At 42.5% G+C, this 20,627-nt stretch overlaps 1 protein-coding gene across 1 annotated transcript in view; it reads left to right on the top strand.

The window, feature by feature from the left end:
* Positions 1-3,015: 3,015 nt before the first annotated feature.
* The window catches only part of EMILIN3 (elastin microfibril interfacer 3), a gene marked incomplete at its 5' end in the record, with an annotated part of 44,070 nt that continues 26,458 nt past the window's right edge, over positions 3,016-20,627 (top strand). The window contains one exon of the mRNA XM_081949179.1: positions 3,016-3,221. Within this exon, the coding sequence (XP_081805305.1) occupies positions 3,016-3,221 (206 nt within the window). The remainder of the gene's footprint in view (positions 3,222-20,627) is intronic.

Genomic DNA, 20,627 nt, shown 5'->3' with positions numbered 1-20,627 from the left:
TGAACATCCTCAATTTTTCCATCAAATTTAGCTGTTCTACGATCTATGTTCTCTAATTTCTTCTCAATTTTCTCTGTTACTTCTAATAATTTTTGAATCTCAAACATAATATTTTGCAATGTTAAGGTTTCTTTTTCATGTTGCGCCATTCTTCCAACTTGTAAACACTGCCACTCTGGCATTCAAAACTTTTTATTAAATTTAAAACATGTTCATTTATAATCTTTCAAGACAAGGCTTTGTTTTCATTCCACTCCAGCTGCCAATAAAGCTCCCAAAGAACACCTGTATAAACAAGCCATGCTCTTCTCACTATCACTCTCTGTAAACAAGCTGAGGAACCTTGAAATGCAAAGTCAAATGATCAAAGAGAAAAAAGAAAAGACAATATTTCCAAGCCTTCCAAGCCTCCAGCTTCCAAGTGGCAGTGTTACTTCCTTTCCCTCTGTTATTACAGCCCTCTTTGTATTCCTTTTATATCTTCTTTATATTCCAGGCTTAAAGAAAACAACATTCTTAAATGGAGCAAAAAAACCCCATCCAATCCAGCATTATAAAAATAAGGAAAAATATTTTAATTCATAGGTATAAAAAAGAATATAAAAAGTAGAAGAAGAAAAACTAATCCGTTCAATTTAAGGAATAGGAAACATTTGCAAAAATTCCATCCATAAAAGAAAATTTTAAAAAAAGGATAACACACTGTCTAATGTAGCTTAATTTCACCGCTTGTTCTCTTCTGTTTTCAAATTTAATTTAGCTTTAATTTTTTTTGGGGGGGGGGGGTAGTCTCTTTTATAATAATAAGATTTCCTCACCAGATGGACACACTTTCTCTTTCCATTTTCCTCCCATTCCAAAGCTGTCCCAACTTCAGCAGCTTCAATGGCTGCACTTCTGTCGCCGGCAAAGAGATTCTCCTGGATCAATCAGGGAATTTGTGATGTCCCTGAAATCAGCAGGATGTACTGTTCCCTGTAACCGTCTCTTCAGAACGGTTTAGGTCCAAAAGGACCATCCAGCAGCAAAAGATCACACACCTTGTCATTGCAACATCAGCTCCTCCTTCAATTGTTCAATTGCCCTGAAAACAATCTTGCTGTTTTTAAATCAACCGTTGTCATCTGCAAGAGGGACTAAGCAGGTGTGTTTCAAAATAAAGGCTTTTGGGATCTGGCCTGCTTGAAAAATGATACTTTTTGACTTGGAAACCTGCTGTATTGCGTTAGACAGGAGTTGTTTGAGTTCACTTGTTCCCTTTGTAAGTCACCTTTGGATATACTAAATACTTCACTGTCATTCCTTAAATATCACAATGATTTACAAATGGGAAGAGGGGCTGAGAGTAAGATCTTAAATCTTCAGCTGCCGTATATAGAATAGAATAGAATAGAATAGAATAGAATAGAACAGAATAGAATAGAATAGAATAGAATAGAATAGAATAGAATAGAATTCTTTATTGGCCAAGTGTGATTGGTCACACTTGGAATTTGTCTTTGGTGCATATGCTCTCAGCGTACATAAAAAGACAACCCTTAACAAGTCATAGGGTACAAATAAGCAATCAGGAAGAAATCAATATCAATTTAAATCGTAGGGCTACAAGCAACAAAGTTACAGTCTTGCAGTCATAAGTGGGAGGAGATGGGTGATAGGAACAATGAGAAGACTAATAGTAATACTAATGCAGCCTTAGTAAATGGTGAACATAATGCACATAATTAGTGAACCCTTCGGAATGCTTAAAATGACCCTCCGAGCAAACCGGAAGTGACTTCTGGTTTGCTTGGAGGGTCGTTTTGAGCGCTCCGAAGGCTTCAGGGACCGTCCGGAGGCTTCCCTGACGCCTCTGGAAGGCGTCCGGGGGGGCGGGGGGGCTATTTTCACCCTCCCCAGGCTCCTATAAAGCCTCTGGAGCCTGGAGAGGGTGAAAAAAGCATGTAAAAATGGGGGGAGCGCCTATAGTGCGCACATGCACACTGGGGGGGGTCGCGCATTGCATTATGGGTGCAGCACGTCCGCACACCACCCCCCTGCACTCCCCCCACTTATGGCACGCGAGCCAAAAAAGGTTCGCCATCACTGCTCTATACTATACCCCCTTGCAGCAGTTGACGGACCATAAACTTCATACTGTTTCCTTGCCTTGGAGCTTCTGCTACTTTTCTCTTTTTAAAAAAAACCCTAAATTGCGATTATCCAAAAGTGAAATATGCAATTATGTGCATTCTTGTGGACTGCAGCTACCACGACTCCATGTGTCTGTAAACTGCTTGATGTGCAGGGATACCCAGTGGTTTATGAAGATGAGAATCGGTCACCTCCCACCAACATTCCTGGAAGGTGGCATTCTTGAATCTTGCACACTGCGGTTCACCTCTTCTCTCTCCTCGGCCCTTTTCCTCATTCTGGTTCTCTCATCCCTTGGTTCTGTTTTCCTCTTTCTCTTCCCTCCCGGTCAACCCAACCATCACCCAACCCATTTTCCTTCCTCTTTCCTTCCCTCTCTTCCCCTTTTTCTTACTTTCTCCTTCGGTTTTAAAGATAGCGTCTGATGCGGCGCTGCGGGGGATTTTGCCCGGATTGGCTAGGCCAGCATTTCAAAGGCCAATCGGCTGTAGGAAAGGATGGAAGGAGTATTATGCTAATTCAGAGAGGGAGAGAGGGAGAGGAGGGGGGCCGCCCGTCCCGCCCCTCTTCACTGCCGTACTAGGGTCCCGAGCAGCCTGGAGAAAAGTGAATAGTAAGGAAAGGTACAAAAGAGCGTTGAACTGGAACCATCAGCTCCAGCGGAGAGCGCGCTTCCCTCCCTTCCCTGGGCAGAGATCCCCTGGCCTGGGTCTCTCTTTAGAGGCAAAGAATCCCCCCTCCCCTCCTTATATCGTCAAGGGCTTTGAGAAGAGCAAATCGCAGCCCATCTTCTCTCCGGAGAGACCTTCTGCCCCTCCAGACTGGAAAGCCGAGAGCGGGCTCCTTTCAGCGGACCTTTGGGAGAAAGTTGACCGCGCGATCATGACTCGGGCGAAGGGCTTCTCCAGAGCAGTTGCCTTTGGCGCCTCGGTCTCTTTGCTCTGGGCTGGGACGCTGGTTTGCCTGAGCGAGGCCAAAGGGACGTATTACCGCCACTCTCTGCCTATCTCCTACGGCAACCGATACAACCTCTACACCTCGGGATCTAGCCCTCAACTCACTCCGGAGAAGCCCCTGGCGAGACATAAGTAAGGCATCTTCGTTTTGTTCGCGCGTTCTTCCCGTGTCTTTTGCAAATCCCTCGGGAATCAGGTATTGGGTTACACCTTCCCATAAAGGCAGTTTTGGTGTTTCTTACCCATTTTCTCCTTCTTTGCTTCTAGGTCGTTTAGTAGTCAGTTTCATTCAATTTCAATTTGTCCCAGAGGATTTTCCCCACCCTGACCCGGGTCCCTGTCATACTGCTGAGGTATACGAATTGGGGAGTGATTTTTCCACATTAAAAGTAAGAGAAATAGGTGTGGAAAGAGAAATCGGTGTTTTCTACTCCCTTTGCGCTGAGTTTCTTCTGGGACTTACTTCTCTCCGCCGCTGCCCGCCCTCATACAGCTCCCCCTTCCCTCCTTTCAAGAAGATCGTAGATCTGCAGAATTCCTATGGATTTTCGCGAACTAGAATGCTGGGCGAAAGGGCTGGAAGGACGGGTGGGTTTATGGAGAAGCCTGCGTTTCGTTTGATTTTCGGTTGCTCCGAAGGGTAGTCAGTAAAGCGAAGGCAGCTATTTCTGGACGGATTTAAGGCAAGACAACCCAGAAGATGCAGCACTGAGGGGGGAGGGGGATTCTCGCTCGCTCTGCAGGGTTTGGGGCTTGCACACCAGAGATCCAATCCATACTTTCCCCTCCGAAACACTCGGAACAGATCGGGATGCTGAGTCGGGACTCGGGAGGGAAGGAGGGAGGTGCGGGTGATTCCTTCCCCGGCCGGCCCGCTCCCACCCCCGGGTACAGGGGGCTATAAGGAATTTTCAGGGCTGTAAGGAATTTTCCCCCTGAATTCCTCGAGCTGAACGCGCCTCCTCGTTCGCTGGCTGCAAAAAGGCGGAGAGGCGAGGGCGTGCCCGAAGGGGGAGGAACCGCGGCGCTTTCAGCTGGCGACGGAGATCACCTGCTTTGGCACGCGGACAAGGGGGGGGATGGGACTTCCAGGCCAGGTAGATAGATAGATGATGGATGGCAGTGGTGTATTAACCATTAAGCAGACTAAGCACGTGCTTAGGGCACCAGGCCCAAAGGGGGCACCACAAAGTTGAGAAAGAAAGAAAAACACCAATGAAGATCTGTACAGTATCTACAGAGGATGGGGGCACCAAGATTTGTCAATGCTTGGGGTACCAGTGAGCTTTAATCTGCCACTGGTGGATGGCCATATAGAGAGCACAGGCCGAGATACTGCTTGGGGGGGGGGGGGGTAATCAAGGCTGGCTACAGAAGGAACAATACATGGCAAAGATGGAAATCTCCCAAATTAAGCATCATTCTAGATCAGGAGTCTGCAAACTTGGCAGCTTTAAGACTTGTGGACTTCTACTCCCGGGACAGTGTGTAGCTGGCTGCCTTCTGAAACAAAAGAGCTTATGGAAATTGCAAAGTAAAAAAGGGAATTGTGACAAGCAGCTCAGGCACCGGTGGCCTCCCGCATGCCTTATTTCAGTGTTAGATCCCTTCTTTCTTGCAACAGCTGGAGAAAGTTTGTGTAGTACTCCAGAAATAGGGAAGATAAGTTATACAGAGAAATATGGAGAAGGCATGAACCAGTTTGTTTGATGATATAGCTGGGGTTTCAGACTGGCTCCCAAGAATCACTCAGCCAGGTCCTGCTAGTGGGTGCATGGGAGTGGAATTAGGGAGACTTGCAATAGCATTTAGGCTCATCTACTGCTTTACATTGCTTTGCAGCCCTCTCTAAATAAGCATATTGCCCCCAACAATTTGGGTCCTCATTTTACCCATCTGAGTCAACTTTGAGCCTGGTGAGATTTGAACTGCCAAATTGCAGGCAGCTGACAGTACTGCACTCTAACCACTGTGCCACCGTGACTAACTTGCTCTCTTTTATCTCTCCTGTTCTTGTGCACCAAAATAACCTTCTGAAATAGGGGTGTGTGTGAAAGAGACCAATTGGGCCTAAGTTAGCTAGCCTGCCTAGTTCTACTCTGCCTAGTTCTACTCTTTAAGTATTGAACCCACTGGCAGGAGCTAGGTGAGTAATTCTTGGGAACCATTCCCCTGCTTTAAGTATTGCACCCCACTGACAGGAACTGAGAGATATTTGGGAGCCAGTCGGCAGCCCTAGCTTCTGGCCCTATCTCAGACTAGCGGGTTTATATGTCCCCCATATTTCTCTTCCCTGTTTCTAAGGATGCTGCAGGGAAACTTCAACCAAGACTGGAGACATGAGTAAAAAGCACAGGCTACGTTCCTGCAACTACTCAGGATCTTGCCACGGTATTAGTCCTATTATATTGCAATTCTGAGAAGTTTTATTTATTTAATTTATATATGCTGCCCAGAGTTGATTTTGATAGTGAGATGGGCAACATATATATTTAATAAATAAATAACGTGCTCAGAATTAGAGTCTAATAGATAGCTTATTGATGAACGATGAGTGTCATTCGTCATCACCTTTGCATCTGTTTTGAACACTGGTCATTGCCTGGACCAATCCCTGCACTTAGATGTGATTTGCCATCTTTCTAGGGCTAAGAGACAGTGACTGGTTGAAGGTCATTCACTTTTTAGCCTGACACCTTAACCACTGCACCACGCTGGCTCTATTAATCCTTATTTCTGTGCAGTTGATACCACTGGATATTTATTTGGAATTTAGGTTACATTTCTACATCATCTTATTTACTAGGAGTCAACCCCTTGAACGCAGTGAGACTTATTACTGCTGAGTAGAGTTTTGCGTAGGCTTGCACTTTTCGTCTGTTCCAAAAATCCATTCTTTTTCTCAAATGTGAAGCATGTCATTATTTATAGTCTTCTTTTTTTTCAAAAAGGGAAGCAAAAGACTTGCCCAGATTTCAGTGAAAGCACAAGGGAGTGGGTAGATGGAAGAAGAGAGATGGGAGGGGGAGCAAAGTTTGAAGAGCCGCTGACAGGTGCATTCAACTGTGAATTGAAAATAGTTGTTTACATCAGGTGCGTTTACTCCCTTTGCATTTTATGTACCATCTTTGGAATGAGATTGAGCCACTTTTTCACAGCCTCCCCTCTATCCCTCTGAAGTGCTACTTAGAAATTGTTTGAAAGAGGTCGGTGATTGTGCAGGTAATGGAGGTTGAAAGACAAGGGGACATTGTCCAAAAATTGCATGAAGACAACTTTTATATGTGAATCTTTATTGATGATTCCATTTCTATGGTTAGTGAATTCCAACAGAGTCCTTTGATTGTGCAGGATTACAGTGAGATGAAAGATTCCAAACATCCCTAAATCTTGATTCAGCAGGTTTTATTTTTTTAAATTTTAATGTAGCAGCATTATTTGTTCTACATTGTTATAGTTACATTATTATTATGGTCTATTCATCCAACAAAATCCATAATTTTTAGATTGGGCATTTTGCATTGATTTGTGTTCCAAGAACCTAGTATCATGTGTCTTCTTTTCTTTCTTCTCCTCCTCCTCCTTCCTCTTCCTCCCCCTTACTCCTCCGCCCCCTCCTCTTCCTTCCCCTCTCTCTCCTCCCTTTATTTGTTTGGCATACAAAGCCAGTTAATTTTAAATAGCAATCTACCACCAGTATGAAGAATAAATAAAGTGGGACACATTCTTGTGTTCCTGCAAAATAATCACAAACTGGCTGAAGTAGATTTGGGGTCAAGAATTCCACCCAGAAATGGTACTCCTGAGAGAGAGAGGCTGGGAAACTTTGATTCTCCTAAGAGGACACACAATAAAACCGAAAATTAAAGAATGGTGTGGAGCAAGTAGATAGAGCAGATTCTCTCCCTTTCCATAATACCGAGAACTAGGGGTCACCCAATGGCAGGAGATTCAGGACGGACAAAAGAAACAGTGTCACACGACCCATAATTAATTCATGGAATGTACTGCCAAAGAACATTATTGGACTGTATTCCAACCTGTCTATTGGGCTAGAAAGTTCAAATCAGGTTGATTTGCTTCCAAATATGAGCTTTCTTAATGAAGAAAGGTTTCACCATGCATTAAATTGTGTGAACCATCTGCCCCCCCCCTCCATTTCATCCTCATAAACCAACCACAAATGCATCTTCTGTTGGTTCGAAGGCCAGTTTTTACATCACATGCCAAGAGTCATATATCAAAAGTGGGCATAATTAAGGCCTATTTGGGGAGAGAAGTTCAGAAGTTTTCAGGGGTCAAACGCAGCCCCAAATGCAAAACAAACAAAATAAAGGTAGTCCTCGACTTATAACAATTCGTTTACTGACCATTCAAAGTTATGATAGTGAAAAAAGTGACATGATCATTTTTCACACTTATGACGGTTGTAGCATCCCCATGGTCACGTGATGTACATTCGGATGCTTGACAACTGACTCACATTTATGACGGTTGCAGTGTCCTGCGATCGTACTATCCCCTTTTGCGACCTTCTGACAAGCAAATTCAATGGGGAAACCTGATTCACATAATAACGTTTTACAACAAAAGTCATAAAATGGGGGGAAACTCACTTAACACCAAAAATCTTGGGCTCAATTATCATCGTAACTTGAGGACTGCTGTATTATCAGCTCTCTCCATGTTGGTTGATCTATAAAAAGGATGTTAGGGAAACTTGGAACATGTGAGCCAAAACTTTGGCACCCCTGTCATAAGCCAAGTGTCTTCTGAATTTAATACATAACTCTTGCTACCAGTATGACAGTCCCAAAGATGCTGTTTCAGGAGGCAACTGGACTTCCTTATTTTTTTCTTTTGAAAACGTTTCACTTCTCACCCAAGAAGCTTCTTCAGCTCTGAGAGGATAGTGGGTAATGGGCCCTCTAAAAGGATGCAAATGTCCAGATGTCTGCAAGGAATATAAATCTTTCCATTCCCCACCATCCAGTCAGAGCTGAAGAAGCCTCTTGAATGAGAAGTGAAATGTCTTCAAAAGAAAAAAACAAGAAAGAACCTCTACAGACTTTTAGCTATACAATTTGGGATGAACACCTTTTGAATGGTGTGGGAGTAGGAATGGATTTCCAGAAGGGGAAAAGACTGCAGACTACAGGAACCAGGAACACTACTTCAGGTGACCCCGAGGACACAGGGTCAAGTGCTTCAAGGACCCTCTAAAAGGATGCAAATGACCAACTGTCTGCAAGGAATATAAATCCATCCATTCCCCATCATCCAGTCAGAGCTGAAGAAGCTTCTTGGATGAGAAGCAACATGTCTTCAAAGAAAAATCAAGAAAATCCAATTGCCTCCTGAAAAAGCACCTTTGGGACAACCAAGTCCTGGATGACTGAGAACCTCTACAGACTTTTAGCTGTACAATTTGGGATGAACACCTTTTGAATGGTGTGGGAGTAGGAATGGATTTCCAGAGGGGGAAAAGACTGCAGACTACAGGAACCAGGATCACTACACAGATAAACCTCCAAGTGCTTCAAAGACCCTCTAAAAGGATGCCAATGACCAGCTGTCTGTAAGGAATATAACTCCTTCCATTATCCTGTCAGAGCTGATGAAGCTTCTTGGATGAGAAGCAAAATGTCTTTCAGAACAACAACAACAAAAGAAATTTCAGTTGCCTCCTGAAAAAGCACCTTTAGGACAACCATGACCTGGATGACTGAAAATCTCTACAGACTTTTCCAAGTATGACAGTACACTTCATTATGGAGGAAGGAGTCGCAGGGAACTGTTTCTTAGCCCAACTCAGAGTGCATGAGGAATGGAAAGCAAAATTTTTTAATGAAAGACAAAATAGCATATCCTATGCAGATGCTGGTAAGAGCATCTGGAATGTGTGTTTCCTATGCTCTTGAGAGATCCACTGGATGAAAATTGAAGGCTGCGTCCTCCTGCTGAGTTATGGGGCTTTTCCAAAAAAACAGACTAAAGCAGAGAAAGAAAAGACAGGCAACATGTGTCAACTGGTGGGCTCATTTGGAATTTTAAGAATATTACTGGGATGGTGACCCACTGCTTTTTATTAGATTTATAATCTATTTTCCCTCTGGAGCTGGAAGTAGCTTGGAATCCCCATTCATGTTATGTTCTTCAGAGGCTGGAGTGAGAGAGAACAACTGGTTCTTCGTGGGCAAGAGTGACACAGATTGAATGAAATCAAACCAGGTGGAGTCAGGTGGGGTATGGAACTTGGCAGGTGCCACAGGAGAGGCCTGCAGTCATGTTGCAGCCTGCTCTGCTCCTGACACAAATAAGGTTAAAACCTCTGATATTTTAAGCATTTGCTTTCATCCAAAGATTCTCAGGCCTGGGCTAGAGAAGTGGTGGTTGAAGTGAATTAATGGAACAGCTTGAAAGCTTTTAAGAAGGAATCAAATGCAGAGCCTCACAAGCCTCTTCTTCAGGATCTGAAGCAGTGGTGGATTCCTACTGGTTTGGACCGGTTCGGCTGAACTGGTAGTGGTTTGGCAGCCTGGGTTGCTGGACCTGGCAGCGGCCCAGGCCTGTCATGCCCCCGAACAGGTTCTCCTGGCGGTGGTGGCACCATCTTGTTTTTGGCTCCTGCGCATGTGCAGAACAAACTTTATTGAGTTGCACATGTGCGTGCATTGCGCAACCACGAGCAAACCGGCAGTAGTGGCTGTCGGAACCCACCCCTGATCTGAAGGATTAATAATTATTGTGTATTACGCAAGACTGTGTTGTCATGCATGTATTCCAGCCTAAGTATTTCAACCCAACCTGGTTTGCACCTACATGAAATCTATCAAGCTTCTTGCAAACATTTGCCTAATCATTTTGTTTAATCAGGTTTCTTTTCTTTTTTTAGGGCATGCCAAATGCTACTGATGAGTTACACATGGGGTGTTTTTTCAGTCCATGAAAAGGGCATTGTATGTGCTTTTCATAGCCAAACTTCTTGTAGGAGAGTTTTAAAATATTATTTCTTAAATAAAAGCCATTCTTTAAAAGAGCTGGTGATTCAACCATTCATCCTTTGGCTGTCCCCTTCATTGTCAGGGGAATTCTCTGGCCTTGACATAGAAGACTTTAGAAACATATCAGAACAACTCCCAAAGGTTTGCTTTTCCCCAACTTGCTACCCTCCAGATAGCCTCCAGCACAATATTTGGGAATTTCATCACAGATAAAAGACAAGATTTGAGGGTTTCTTGTCCCTAAAGGCAATAAATGAAAGGAACAGCAGAGGCTGGTTATAACTGTTCCATATTCTGCACAAGTTTTATAGTGGCATCTGGTTAGCTACTATGAAAAACAGGATGAGAAACATATGTTTTTTTATAGATGCAACTGAAATTAACATTTGCAGTTTTCTAAGTCATCTGCTGACCTTTTATGATATTATTTGGCCTTTAGAATTAATATTAACATAAATAGGCATGTTACTGGAGGAAAAATATAAAGTCTGAGGATAGTGAACACACACACAAAATGCATGAAAGTAACCACTGACCCAATCGTCATTCTTGCTTATAGGTGGTCCTCAACTTATGACTATAATTGAGCCTGGCAATTAAAGTCATAAGTTGGGACGGTTGTAAAGCAAATGATTACATAACCAGACCTGATTTTTATTACCTTTTTTTGCACTGGCCATTCCACAAATGCTATGGTCATAAAGTGAACGCAGTAGCAGTGTGAATGCTGCAGACAGTGAGTGCTGCCTGGAATAAAAAAACTAAACAAAAAAGTCTATTAATCACATACCATATGTATTTATTTGTTCTTTGTTGGCTATGGGGCAGAAATAAATGCCGGTTTCTGGCAAAAACACCTTAAATCATGATCACGTGACTGCAGGACATTGCAAATGAATATAAGTGCAGGCTGGCAGCCGAATTCCCCAAATGTGGTCACATGACCAGGGGGAGGGCTGATGTCATAACTTCAGAACTGAATCATAAGTACCTTTGGGGAGTCCGTTGTAACTTTGAGCCATTGATGAGCAGCCGGTCATAAACCGAGAACTACCTGCACTGAACATTGCTACGTATCTTCTTTCTCCTTGATAGACAGAAAGTGAGTTCTGCAGCATGTTTTACTACATCCATTCAAAGTAATGCGGCTGCTTAACTCACACCAAAAAGGGAAAGGATCTATTTAGGTACAGGCATGTAGGACACAGGTCCATTCATTCTCTCTCCTCTCTCTTCCGTCTCCTCTCTTCATAGCTGCTGTTTGGGCTGAAAGTGCTTGGATTAACACACAAAAAGAAAGGGCCGGGCTCCATGTCTACAGTGTGAGAATCTGCTATTCTTTCTCCTGGGAGAATGTGTAAACACAGAAAGAGATTTCATTGCTTGGGCTGATTGTTTGGATGGATGAATAGAATAACTGACTGATAATCTGGAGGGAATTTTAGGCTCCCAACATCCAGAGGGTGGAAATTAAGCATCCCGGAGACCTACCGCATGGCAGAACTAAAGGGAAGCTGGCTGTATTTGAAGAACATGCTTCACCAGGTCTGTTAAAGGCTGAGCGGCTCCATTTGCATAATGAGTGAAGCTTGGTTAGTTTTACGTTTACTCTGTTGTTTTGCGGCTTAGCGCGCTGTGTAAACTCAACCCGTTTTGTTTGTTTATAGGTCAGCGGATTCTGCAAAACCAGAAATTTGATTAATTCAGTAGCCAGACTAAGTGGGTTGTGTTAAGGCGGGCAATCCATCAGGCTGATTCAGGGAAATATCCGATATGTATTATGCATGGATACACTGAAATAGGCAACTGTACATCTCCGACTGCAGATGGGAACTCATCTTACAATTTGGAATGTTTCCCATTCATTCAAAGTTAATGCAGCAAAGGGAACTCTTCAGAATAAAACCTCTGTTTTGCCTGAATAGTGTAAGCCATTCCATGGAAGCCCAAATCAGCCAGCTGAATAAATTCTTTGCCTGAATAAAATACAAAACAATCTCTCTTCCCCAGGATCCATCTGGATTGGCAATTTCACCTTGCCATGTTCAAGGGCAGCAGGTCTGCCTGCCTGCCTGCCTGACTGACTGACTGCCTGACTGACTGACTGACTGACTGACTGACTGACTGACTGACTGACTGACTGACTGCCTGACTGACTGCCTGACTGACTTGGGTGCTGCCTGGAATAAAAAACTAAACAAAAAAGTCTATTATTAATCACATACCACATTTATTTATTTGTTTGTTAAATTTGAGACTTCCTATGCAACCATGGGTGGCTTAACCTTTTGTTTACAATATACTAAAGTACTGACCAGAAGAGCAAAATATCAACCATTAACCTCCCAGAATTGAAATAACTGAAATAACAATCTGTTTGGCCCAGATCAGGTGGCAGCGGGAGGCTTCGCCCACCCTCCTGGACACTTCTGTACATGCGCAGAAGCATCGTGCGCACGAGCCAACCGGTACTTTAAAAAATGGAAACCCACCATTGATACAGATCTCTGGGGGAAATCATTCCAGAAGGCAGGATCTGCAGGAATACGTGTAGACAGACTTCCTGGTCCTGTGAGATGACATTGTATGATTCACCGGGCCTAGTATGTGTCCACCTTACTGGATCACAGAACTAGTAGTTATGGGGCTGTCCAAAAGAGGGACTAGCTAGGATGCTCAAGGGCAGTGGCTTGGGGACTGCCTGTCCTGTCTCATCACCTGCCTAGACTTAACTTTTAACTTTTATTAAATTTATAGACCGCGCCCTCTCCCAGAAGGGACTCGGGGCGGTGTACAGTCATATTAAAAACACAATAAATATACATAAATATAAATATAGATATAGATATAGATGTGGCTGGAGGAGGTAACATATAATTTACTGTACAATAATAGTTAAAGTTCAAATTTAAAAATTTAAAATGCATTAAAAACTACCCCTAAAAAACTATCCCAGAATAAAATGTTTGCCAGGAGGTATAACATGGGACTATAAATGGGCCAGGCCAGCTAATTGGAACAGGTGGGTCTTGAGTTTCTGTCGGAAGGAGTGGAGGTCAGTAGTGGTTCTGATATCGGGGGGGGTCATTCCAGAGGTTGGGCCCATCACAGAGAAGGCTCTACTCCTGGGCGCCGCCCGTTGACATTGCTTAGTGGACGGCACCCGGAGGAGTCCTTCCCTGTGGGAGCGAATTGGTCGCAGGGATGTATGAGGTAGGATGCGATCCTGCAGGTATAGTAGAGATGCTCCCATCCCATTAATTCTCCAGTATTCTGTCTCTTTCTCTTTCTAATGGCAAACTCAGGTGGTGAGGACTGATTTGAGTTGAATAGAACCTCTGAGAAACGAAGGGATGTATGAAGAATCTCAGAAGAATCAGAACAACCTACCCCAAATGTTTTAGAAATTCCGAGGGAGTAAGATCTTGGGCAAAAAAACCCAATGAGTGTCCATTGGATAAAAAATGAGGGGAGAAATAGAAAACAATGAAATAGAACAGAATATCATCGAAAAGTACATGGAAAACCTCAAAACTCTGAACAGAAATTCTTCTATTGGAAATGAGAATACATAGCAGCTTTTTGTTGAATCTCTTCCTCTCTTGTTACATACATTCCTGTCTTTAAGTCACCATCGCCAGTGTACCTACTGTGTACCTATTCTCATATTCATATCAGAGGTGGGTTCCTACTGGTTCAGCCGAATAGGTAATAACTCGGCCACCCACGCATCTGAACCGGTTCTATCGAGCACAGAAGCAATTTTTTACCTAATGTGCATGGGTGAGTAGCGCGCATCAAGCGCACGCCCGAAGTGCATCCCTGAACAAACCAGCTGTAAAAGAAACCCACCCCTGATTCATATAATAGTGATAGTATCATATAGTAGTTTCATAGTAGTGATTGCATTAGAAAATTGGAAAATCATCTCATAAATAACATATTGTACTATTTCTGTATGATCACCACGAAAACCCCACAGAGATGTCCATAAAATCACCAGTGGTTAAGTCTAATTCAAGGAAATTATTACTTCTTTCAGAGATGGAGCCAAGTTTAAGTCTTAAAGAATACAGAATAATGGATTTGAAAGGGACCTTGGAGGTCTTCTAGTCCATAATCTGCTAAAGCAGGAGACCCTCTACCAGATTTCTCCAACCTTTTTGGCTTTGCGGACCAGTGGTGGGGGAGGAGATGGTTCTGCACGAGCGACACGCAAGTGTGTGAGCAGCTCCATTTGCACTGGTAGCAGGCATGTCCACCACTGGTGCAAATGGAGCACAGGCGCACATGCTCACCCACTGTTTGCATGTGTGGGGATGCATGTGCATGGTTTCCCGCCACTTCTAAAGGCCCTGAAGTGGGGGTTGGGGACTCCTGCTCTGTACCATTCTGGACAAATGGTTGTCCAATCTCTTCTTAAAAACCTCCAGAGATGGAGCACCCACAACTGCGGGAAGCAAGCTGATCCTCTTAAATCTTCAACTTTGAGCCTGTTATGACCCAAAGAACTCAACAAGTAGCCTTCAAGTCCCATAATTGATTTTTCATTGTGATGTATTTTGTTTTCAATTCAGGGAATTCAGCTTTTGATGATGATACTATAACATGCGCCTGAGTGCTTCGTGTCAAAGGTTTATGCACTTTGTAATGTCAGAGAGATGTTCAAAAAGTTTGGGGTGTTTAAGTGCACTTTGTTTTTTTTTGTATTAAATGATTTTCATTATTATCAAATTGCAAACAGATGGCATTCCACTTGCAAATTAATGCAGCCATATTTCAGAATTCCAGCTAGTGCTGCAGTGGATTTTGGAGAGGACGTTATCTGCCAAATTCTCAAAGTTCATTGTTCAAAGTCTCCGTTTCAGATGTGATATGTATCAGCTTTGATAACTATATTATTTATATTGCCATTTAACTGACCTCAGATAGAGTATCTGTAACATCTTCCTTTATTTCTTGTTGCATAAAAGAACATATTGTTGCCTTTCACAACAACTTTAAGCAAGTCTCCCAGTAATCCAGGCATACTCCTTACCAGTGATTCTGGCAACACGTGATCGCGCTAAAAGTCACTGTTTTGGGAATGCTGGGCCCTCATTCACTTTCTCCAGGAAGTGCTTGGTATTCCTTTCTTCAGTTCACCGGCAAGACATTATTCATTGTGTTGTATGCCTAGCCATTTGCATTTTGTCTAGAAAGGCAGAATTAGGCTTGGCTTGGCTGTTGTAATCAGACTTTGGGAGGGGTGTTCTGGGATGCCAGACCTTAGCACTGAGTTGTCTGATGGAGAAACGTGCTTTTTCAGTCACCTATCTTCTGATTCTTCTGCTGCTGCGACTCCCCCCTCCTCCTCCCTCCTCCCTTCTCCCTCCTTCTTTTCAAATGCACATTTCATCCTTTTTAAAAAAAATCATTGTGGTTTTGTAGTGGACATTTATGGTCCCCATTGCCCTTAATCTGATTTACCTTCCCTTTTCCGCCACATATTCTGTATATTTTATATCTTCAGTCCAAGATTCCTGATCTGGATCCATCAGTTCTAGGGCTATGCAACTTTAAGGATCCCTACAGCTTTCCTTAAAGACAGGCATTCTTTATCAATTAAAAGATTTAATGGTAACCTACTCTCACTCTCTTATGGTTGCGGAGGCTACTACAGACCAAATATTCACACTGACCCCAAACAGCAAGTCGACCATAATCAACTGCAACACCAGGATTTCTTCTTCTGTGATTTGGTGCCCCTTCTTGACCATTTCCAGAAACCTTCAAATAAAGGGGGAAAGGGCTGTTTTATCTTCTAGGTATACAGTCCTCTCAAGGCTGCTATTGGTTTCTCATGAACAATTCCAGCTATAAACACTTCCAGATGTAGGGTGGGCCTTTGCTTAGTCCTCCAAGGAACTGGAATAGTTGCTTTTCAATTTATTTATAAATGATCAGAAGATAGAGTTGAGCAATGAGATATCCAAATTTTGAGATAGAATAAATCATTCAGGGTGGGAAAAAGCAAAAGAGATGTATGTGTGTGGGGGGGAGGCAAGTGCAGTTCAGTATAAATGGGAGCAAAAGGAAATGATAAAAAAATTCATCATAAAAAATATCACAGATGGGAGTGGAGAATCAGTTAAAATATGGGAGTATGGCAACTATGAAAAGATGAATGCTATGCCGGCTTTTATTAGGAACTAGACTGAAAGCAGTCAATACTGTAAATACTTTACACAAATCAATAATGAAATTAGATCTGGAATGACAACGGTTGCTAGAAAGGAGCAACAAGCGGGAGGAATGGAGCAATGCCTACTGTGTTTTCCACTTTGTTTCTTCTCATCTTCAGCCCATCTCTATGAGAAATTCAGAATAAACCGTGGAAGAACTTGATGCCTGGTTGAATGTTGAAAATAATTATTTTAAAATATGGTAACAGCCAGGGCCGGATTTTCCTATAGGCTAACTAGGCTTCAGCCTAGGGACACAAGATCAAGAGGGGCCTTTTATTTTTATTTATTATCCGTGCCACATTTTTTATAAAGGTTAGTACCAACTACAACATGTTTCATTTAATATATTGATATATATCACAGTAATGATGTATTTTATTATCTCTCATGTAATTTACAAACTTAAAAATGGGAGGTGAAAGGGCCCCATAAGTGGAATAGCCTATGGCCTCTTTTCATCTAAATCCGGCCCTGGTAACAGCCAACAAATAGCTTTAGAATGGAGTTAAATAAATTCATAGATATTAAGACTATCCATACTGTGATTGCTCTGTGTGTATTTATAGGATCGGAGGCAATATGATTTGAGGTAGCAACTGATGGGAAATAATAAGGATATTGTAAGTTATTCTCAATTCCACTCATCTTTGCAGTTTGTTAAAAAGAAAAAAAAACAGTGCTTTTAACATGCAGTGCCAAAAAAGAAGAAGGAAAGCTCAAAGATAACAGAATCAAAATAAACATGATAGCATTTAGACTTATATACTGCTTCTTAGTGCTTTACAGCCCTCTCTAAGCGGTTTACCAAGTCAGCATATTGCCCCCAACAATCTGAGTCCTCATTTTACTGGAAGGATGGAAGCTTGAGTCAACCTTGAGCCGCTCAGAATCAAACTCCTGGTGTGAGCAGTGAGTTAGCCTGCAGTACAGTAAGTACTGCATTCTAACCATTACACACCACGGCTCTGTGATATTATTAAAGTATAATAGGTAGGAAGATAGGTAGGTAAATAAATAATATCCATTGAAAAAAATCAGTTTTTTTAAACAACTGATTAATAATGGAGAGGGGAATTGGTCTTCCTTTCCCTCTAAAAGAAATTGTGCTTGAGGAACACAACTTTATAACTTCAAAATACTGTATAAACATATTATAAATTCCAAGATCTTAATGTCAAGTATGGAAGATCTTTTCATCATGGTAAAGCAGTCTAATTAGCTATAATCCACGTATAATAAATCCAGAGCACTCAGTGCAATAATAGCTCCCACATTTTTGAATATAGATCAACATATTTAAGTCTTATTTCTTTTGCCAGCACTATAAGTTTATAAATTTTAAACCAGAAAGGAATAATCTTGGAAAAGGCCCAGAACACATGTGTCAATATCTAGTCCACTATTGTACTGAGATTGATTTCTAGCCCTTACTAAACTTTCTCTGAAGAATCCAAATCACTCAATGTGGGATTTGTTGTTGAATTGCAGAAGTGCATCTTAAGAGCAACAAATAGACATTTTAAATTCCTAACCCACTGCTTTTTTAAAAAAAAAGGGAGATTCCAATTTTTAATTCTGTTTTTCTTGCAACTTACCAATATATGTCTTCATAAAACTGCTCACTTGTCTGTTAAAAATAAATTGTAGGCTTGGAATCATCCAAAAACTCTTAGTGATAATAATATTTGACGGGTTTCATATGCTTCTTATATGCCTGGTCCAAATTATGCAATATTAACTGAATATATTACCATTCAGCAGATGTCAACAATCTGAACATCCCTGCAACATCAGAAATGTTTTAAAATACTGATTAACCATACAACTGATATAAACTATTTACTCTATTTTTGTTCCATGAACTCAACATAGAAAGAAAACAAAATCAGTTACTATACCAGAAATTCTGAAACTGAAATTGTCTCAAAGAGATGGTTTTCAATATCCAAATATGTCTTGCAGATTTTAATGCCAGAAAAACAACTGGTATGGGCAAAAAACAGGACTAGCTTTTACTCAAATTTCAAGGAAATAAAATCATACTGGCTTTTTCACCAGTTAGTGCCAAGATGGTGTAGCTAGATAAATTTATACTTTGAGGGAACGGAATGCCTCGGAGTTCAATTTGTGATGGATGCATTATTTGGAACCTGACAGTTAGTTTATACCTTTGCACTTGATGGACAGGAAGAACGGACATATGAAGAACGGTTGCAGGAACTGGGTATGTTTAGCTTAAGAGAAAGAAGGACTAGGGGAGACATGATAGCAGTGTTCCAATATCTCAGGGGTTGCCACGAAGAAGAGGGAGTCAAACTATTTTCCAAGGCACCTGAGTGTAGAACAAGAAGCAATGGGTGGAAACTAATCAAAGAGAGAAGCAACTTAGAACTGAGGAGAAACTTCCTGACAGTTAGAACAATTAATCAGTGGAACAGCTTGCCTCCAGAAGTTGTGAATGCCCCAACACTGGAAGTCTTTAAGAAGATGCTGGATAGCCATCTGTCTGAAACGGTATAGGGTTTTCTGCCTAGGCAGGGGGTTGGACTAGAAGACCTCCAAGGTCCCTTCCAACTCTGCTATTGTATTGTATTGTAAAATGCCACAACCTTGGCTGAGACAAGGGCATGCACAGCAGATGATATCCTGGCATGTGCTAGATATGACCTGAGGAATATAAGGAAAGCCTAACTCAGAAGAATGTTAACGTTCATTTATTAAAAGAAAAGAAAAGATTTAGAATGCCAGTAAAGAAGAGAGTGGGGATGGTATTTCAAAGCTAACACACAATAGGGATAATGTAAATTTTAGTGTAAGTTTCAGAATTTGAGCAAACTCCTGGAGACAATGGAGGACAAGAGAGCCTAGCTTGTTCATGGGGTTGCAAAGAGTCGGACATGACTTAACGACTGAACAACAACAATAACAACAACAACAACAACAACAACAAAAGTTTCAATAGCCTTTGATTTATATGTAGTGGATAAAATGGGGAGATTCAGAAGAAAGGGATAACAAAGGGGATGCATTTGCTTCAGGGGTAGGTTGCTGCTGGCGTTACTGCTGGTTCGCTTTGCACATGTTTTGCGGTTCGCTTCACGCACACACATGGGCAACTGGGGAACCGGTTCAGGGGCATGGCTAGCCTGCCATCCCTACCGGCGATCCAGTCACAATCACGACTACCAATTCCGGTAGCAACCCACCTCCTTACTTCCTTTGGGGAAACCACTTTGGTGTAGTGCAGAGGTGGACATGCACAGAAGCATATGGGCGGGTGGGCAGAGACTCCCGCAGCCGCCACTACAGTTCACCCCAAACTGGACTGAACCAGGAGCAACCCACCTCTGGTGTAGTGGTGAAATCAGAAGGCTGAGTTCTTGTCCCACTGTAGACATGAAGCCAGCTGGCTGACCTTGGGCGAACTACTGTCTCTCAGTCCTAGGAAGGAATAATGGCAAACCATTTCTGAAAAAACTTGTAAAAAAAAACCTGCAGCAACTTTCCCAGTCAGTTTCCAGGAGTCAAAAAGGCTGCAGGACACACACACACAGTGGAAAGAAAGTGCCCTTCCATTCCCAAAAAAGTTTTGCATTTTATTCCTTACAGTCACCTTAAATACATCAAAGATAAAAATAGATATGTACACTGCAGATTTTTTCCATCAATCTCAACTCTTGACTTCACAAGAAACTACGTAATTTCATAGATACATCCGTGCTACTTCTTAGTAATAGTATAGAAATGGTTTGCCTTTTTCAGGAATGTTGTTCAACTTTTCACATTCTATGGCAGGGGTCACCAGCCTTGACAACTTTAAGCCTGGAGGACTTCAACTCCCAGAATTCCCCAGCCAGCTTCTGGGAGTTGAAGTTCTCCAGGCTTAAAGTTGCCAAGATTGGAGACCCCTGTTCTATGGTCACAGTATTCCCTGGAGTTTTTTCCTCTGAGTATTAACCAGATCAGATCTTGCCTAGCTTCTAAACTCAGATAAAGTCAGACTAAGACTGCCATCTTTAAGATACATTAAGGCTAATAGCTATGTTAATCTGGAAGGTATTAGATGGTTCCGCCCCAAGCGCCTGATGGAACCGGATAGGTTCCAGACGGAACTTGGGCCACCTCCTGTGGACCTGACCCGCCCCCGAGTAGAGGACCTGGTAGTCGCATGGAATAGTGCGGCTACCGGGGCCCTAGACCGGGTGGCGCCTTTGCGGCCTCTCCTGCGGCGAAGAACCACCCTGGCACCTTGGTTTACCGAGGAGCTAAGGGTGATGAAACGCCACAAGAGACGCCTAGAGAGTCGT

Source organism: Natrix helvetica (assembly GCF_964273705.1).
Source record: "Natrix helvetica genome assembly, chromosome: 3".
Lineage (NCBI taxonomy): Eukaryota > Metazoa > Chordata > Lepidosauria > Squamata > Natricidae > Natrix > Natrix helvetica.
Note: the sequence above shows the minus strand (reverse complement) of the source record. Positions and strands in the feature narration are given on the sequence as shown.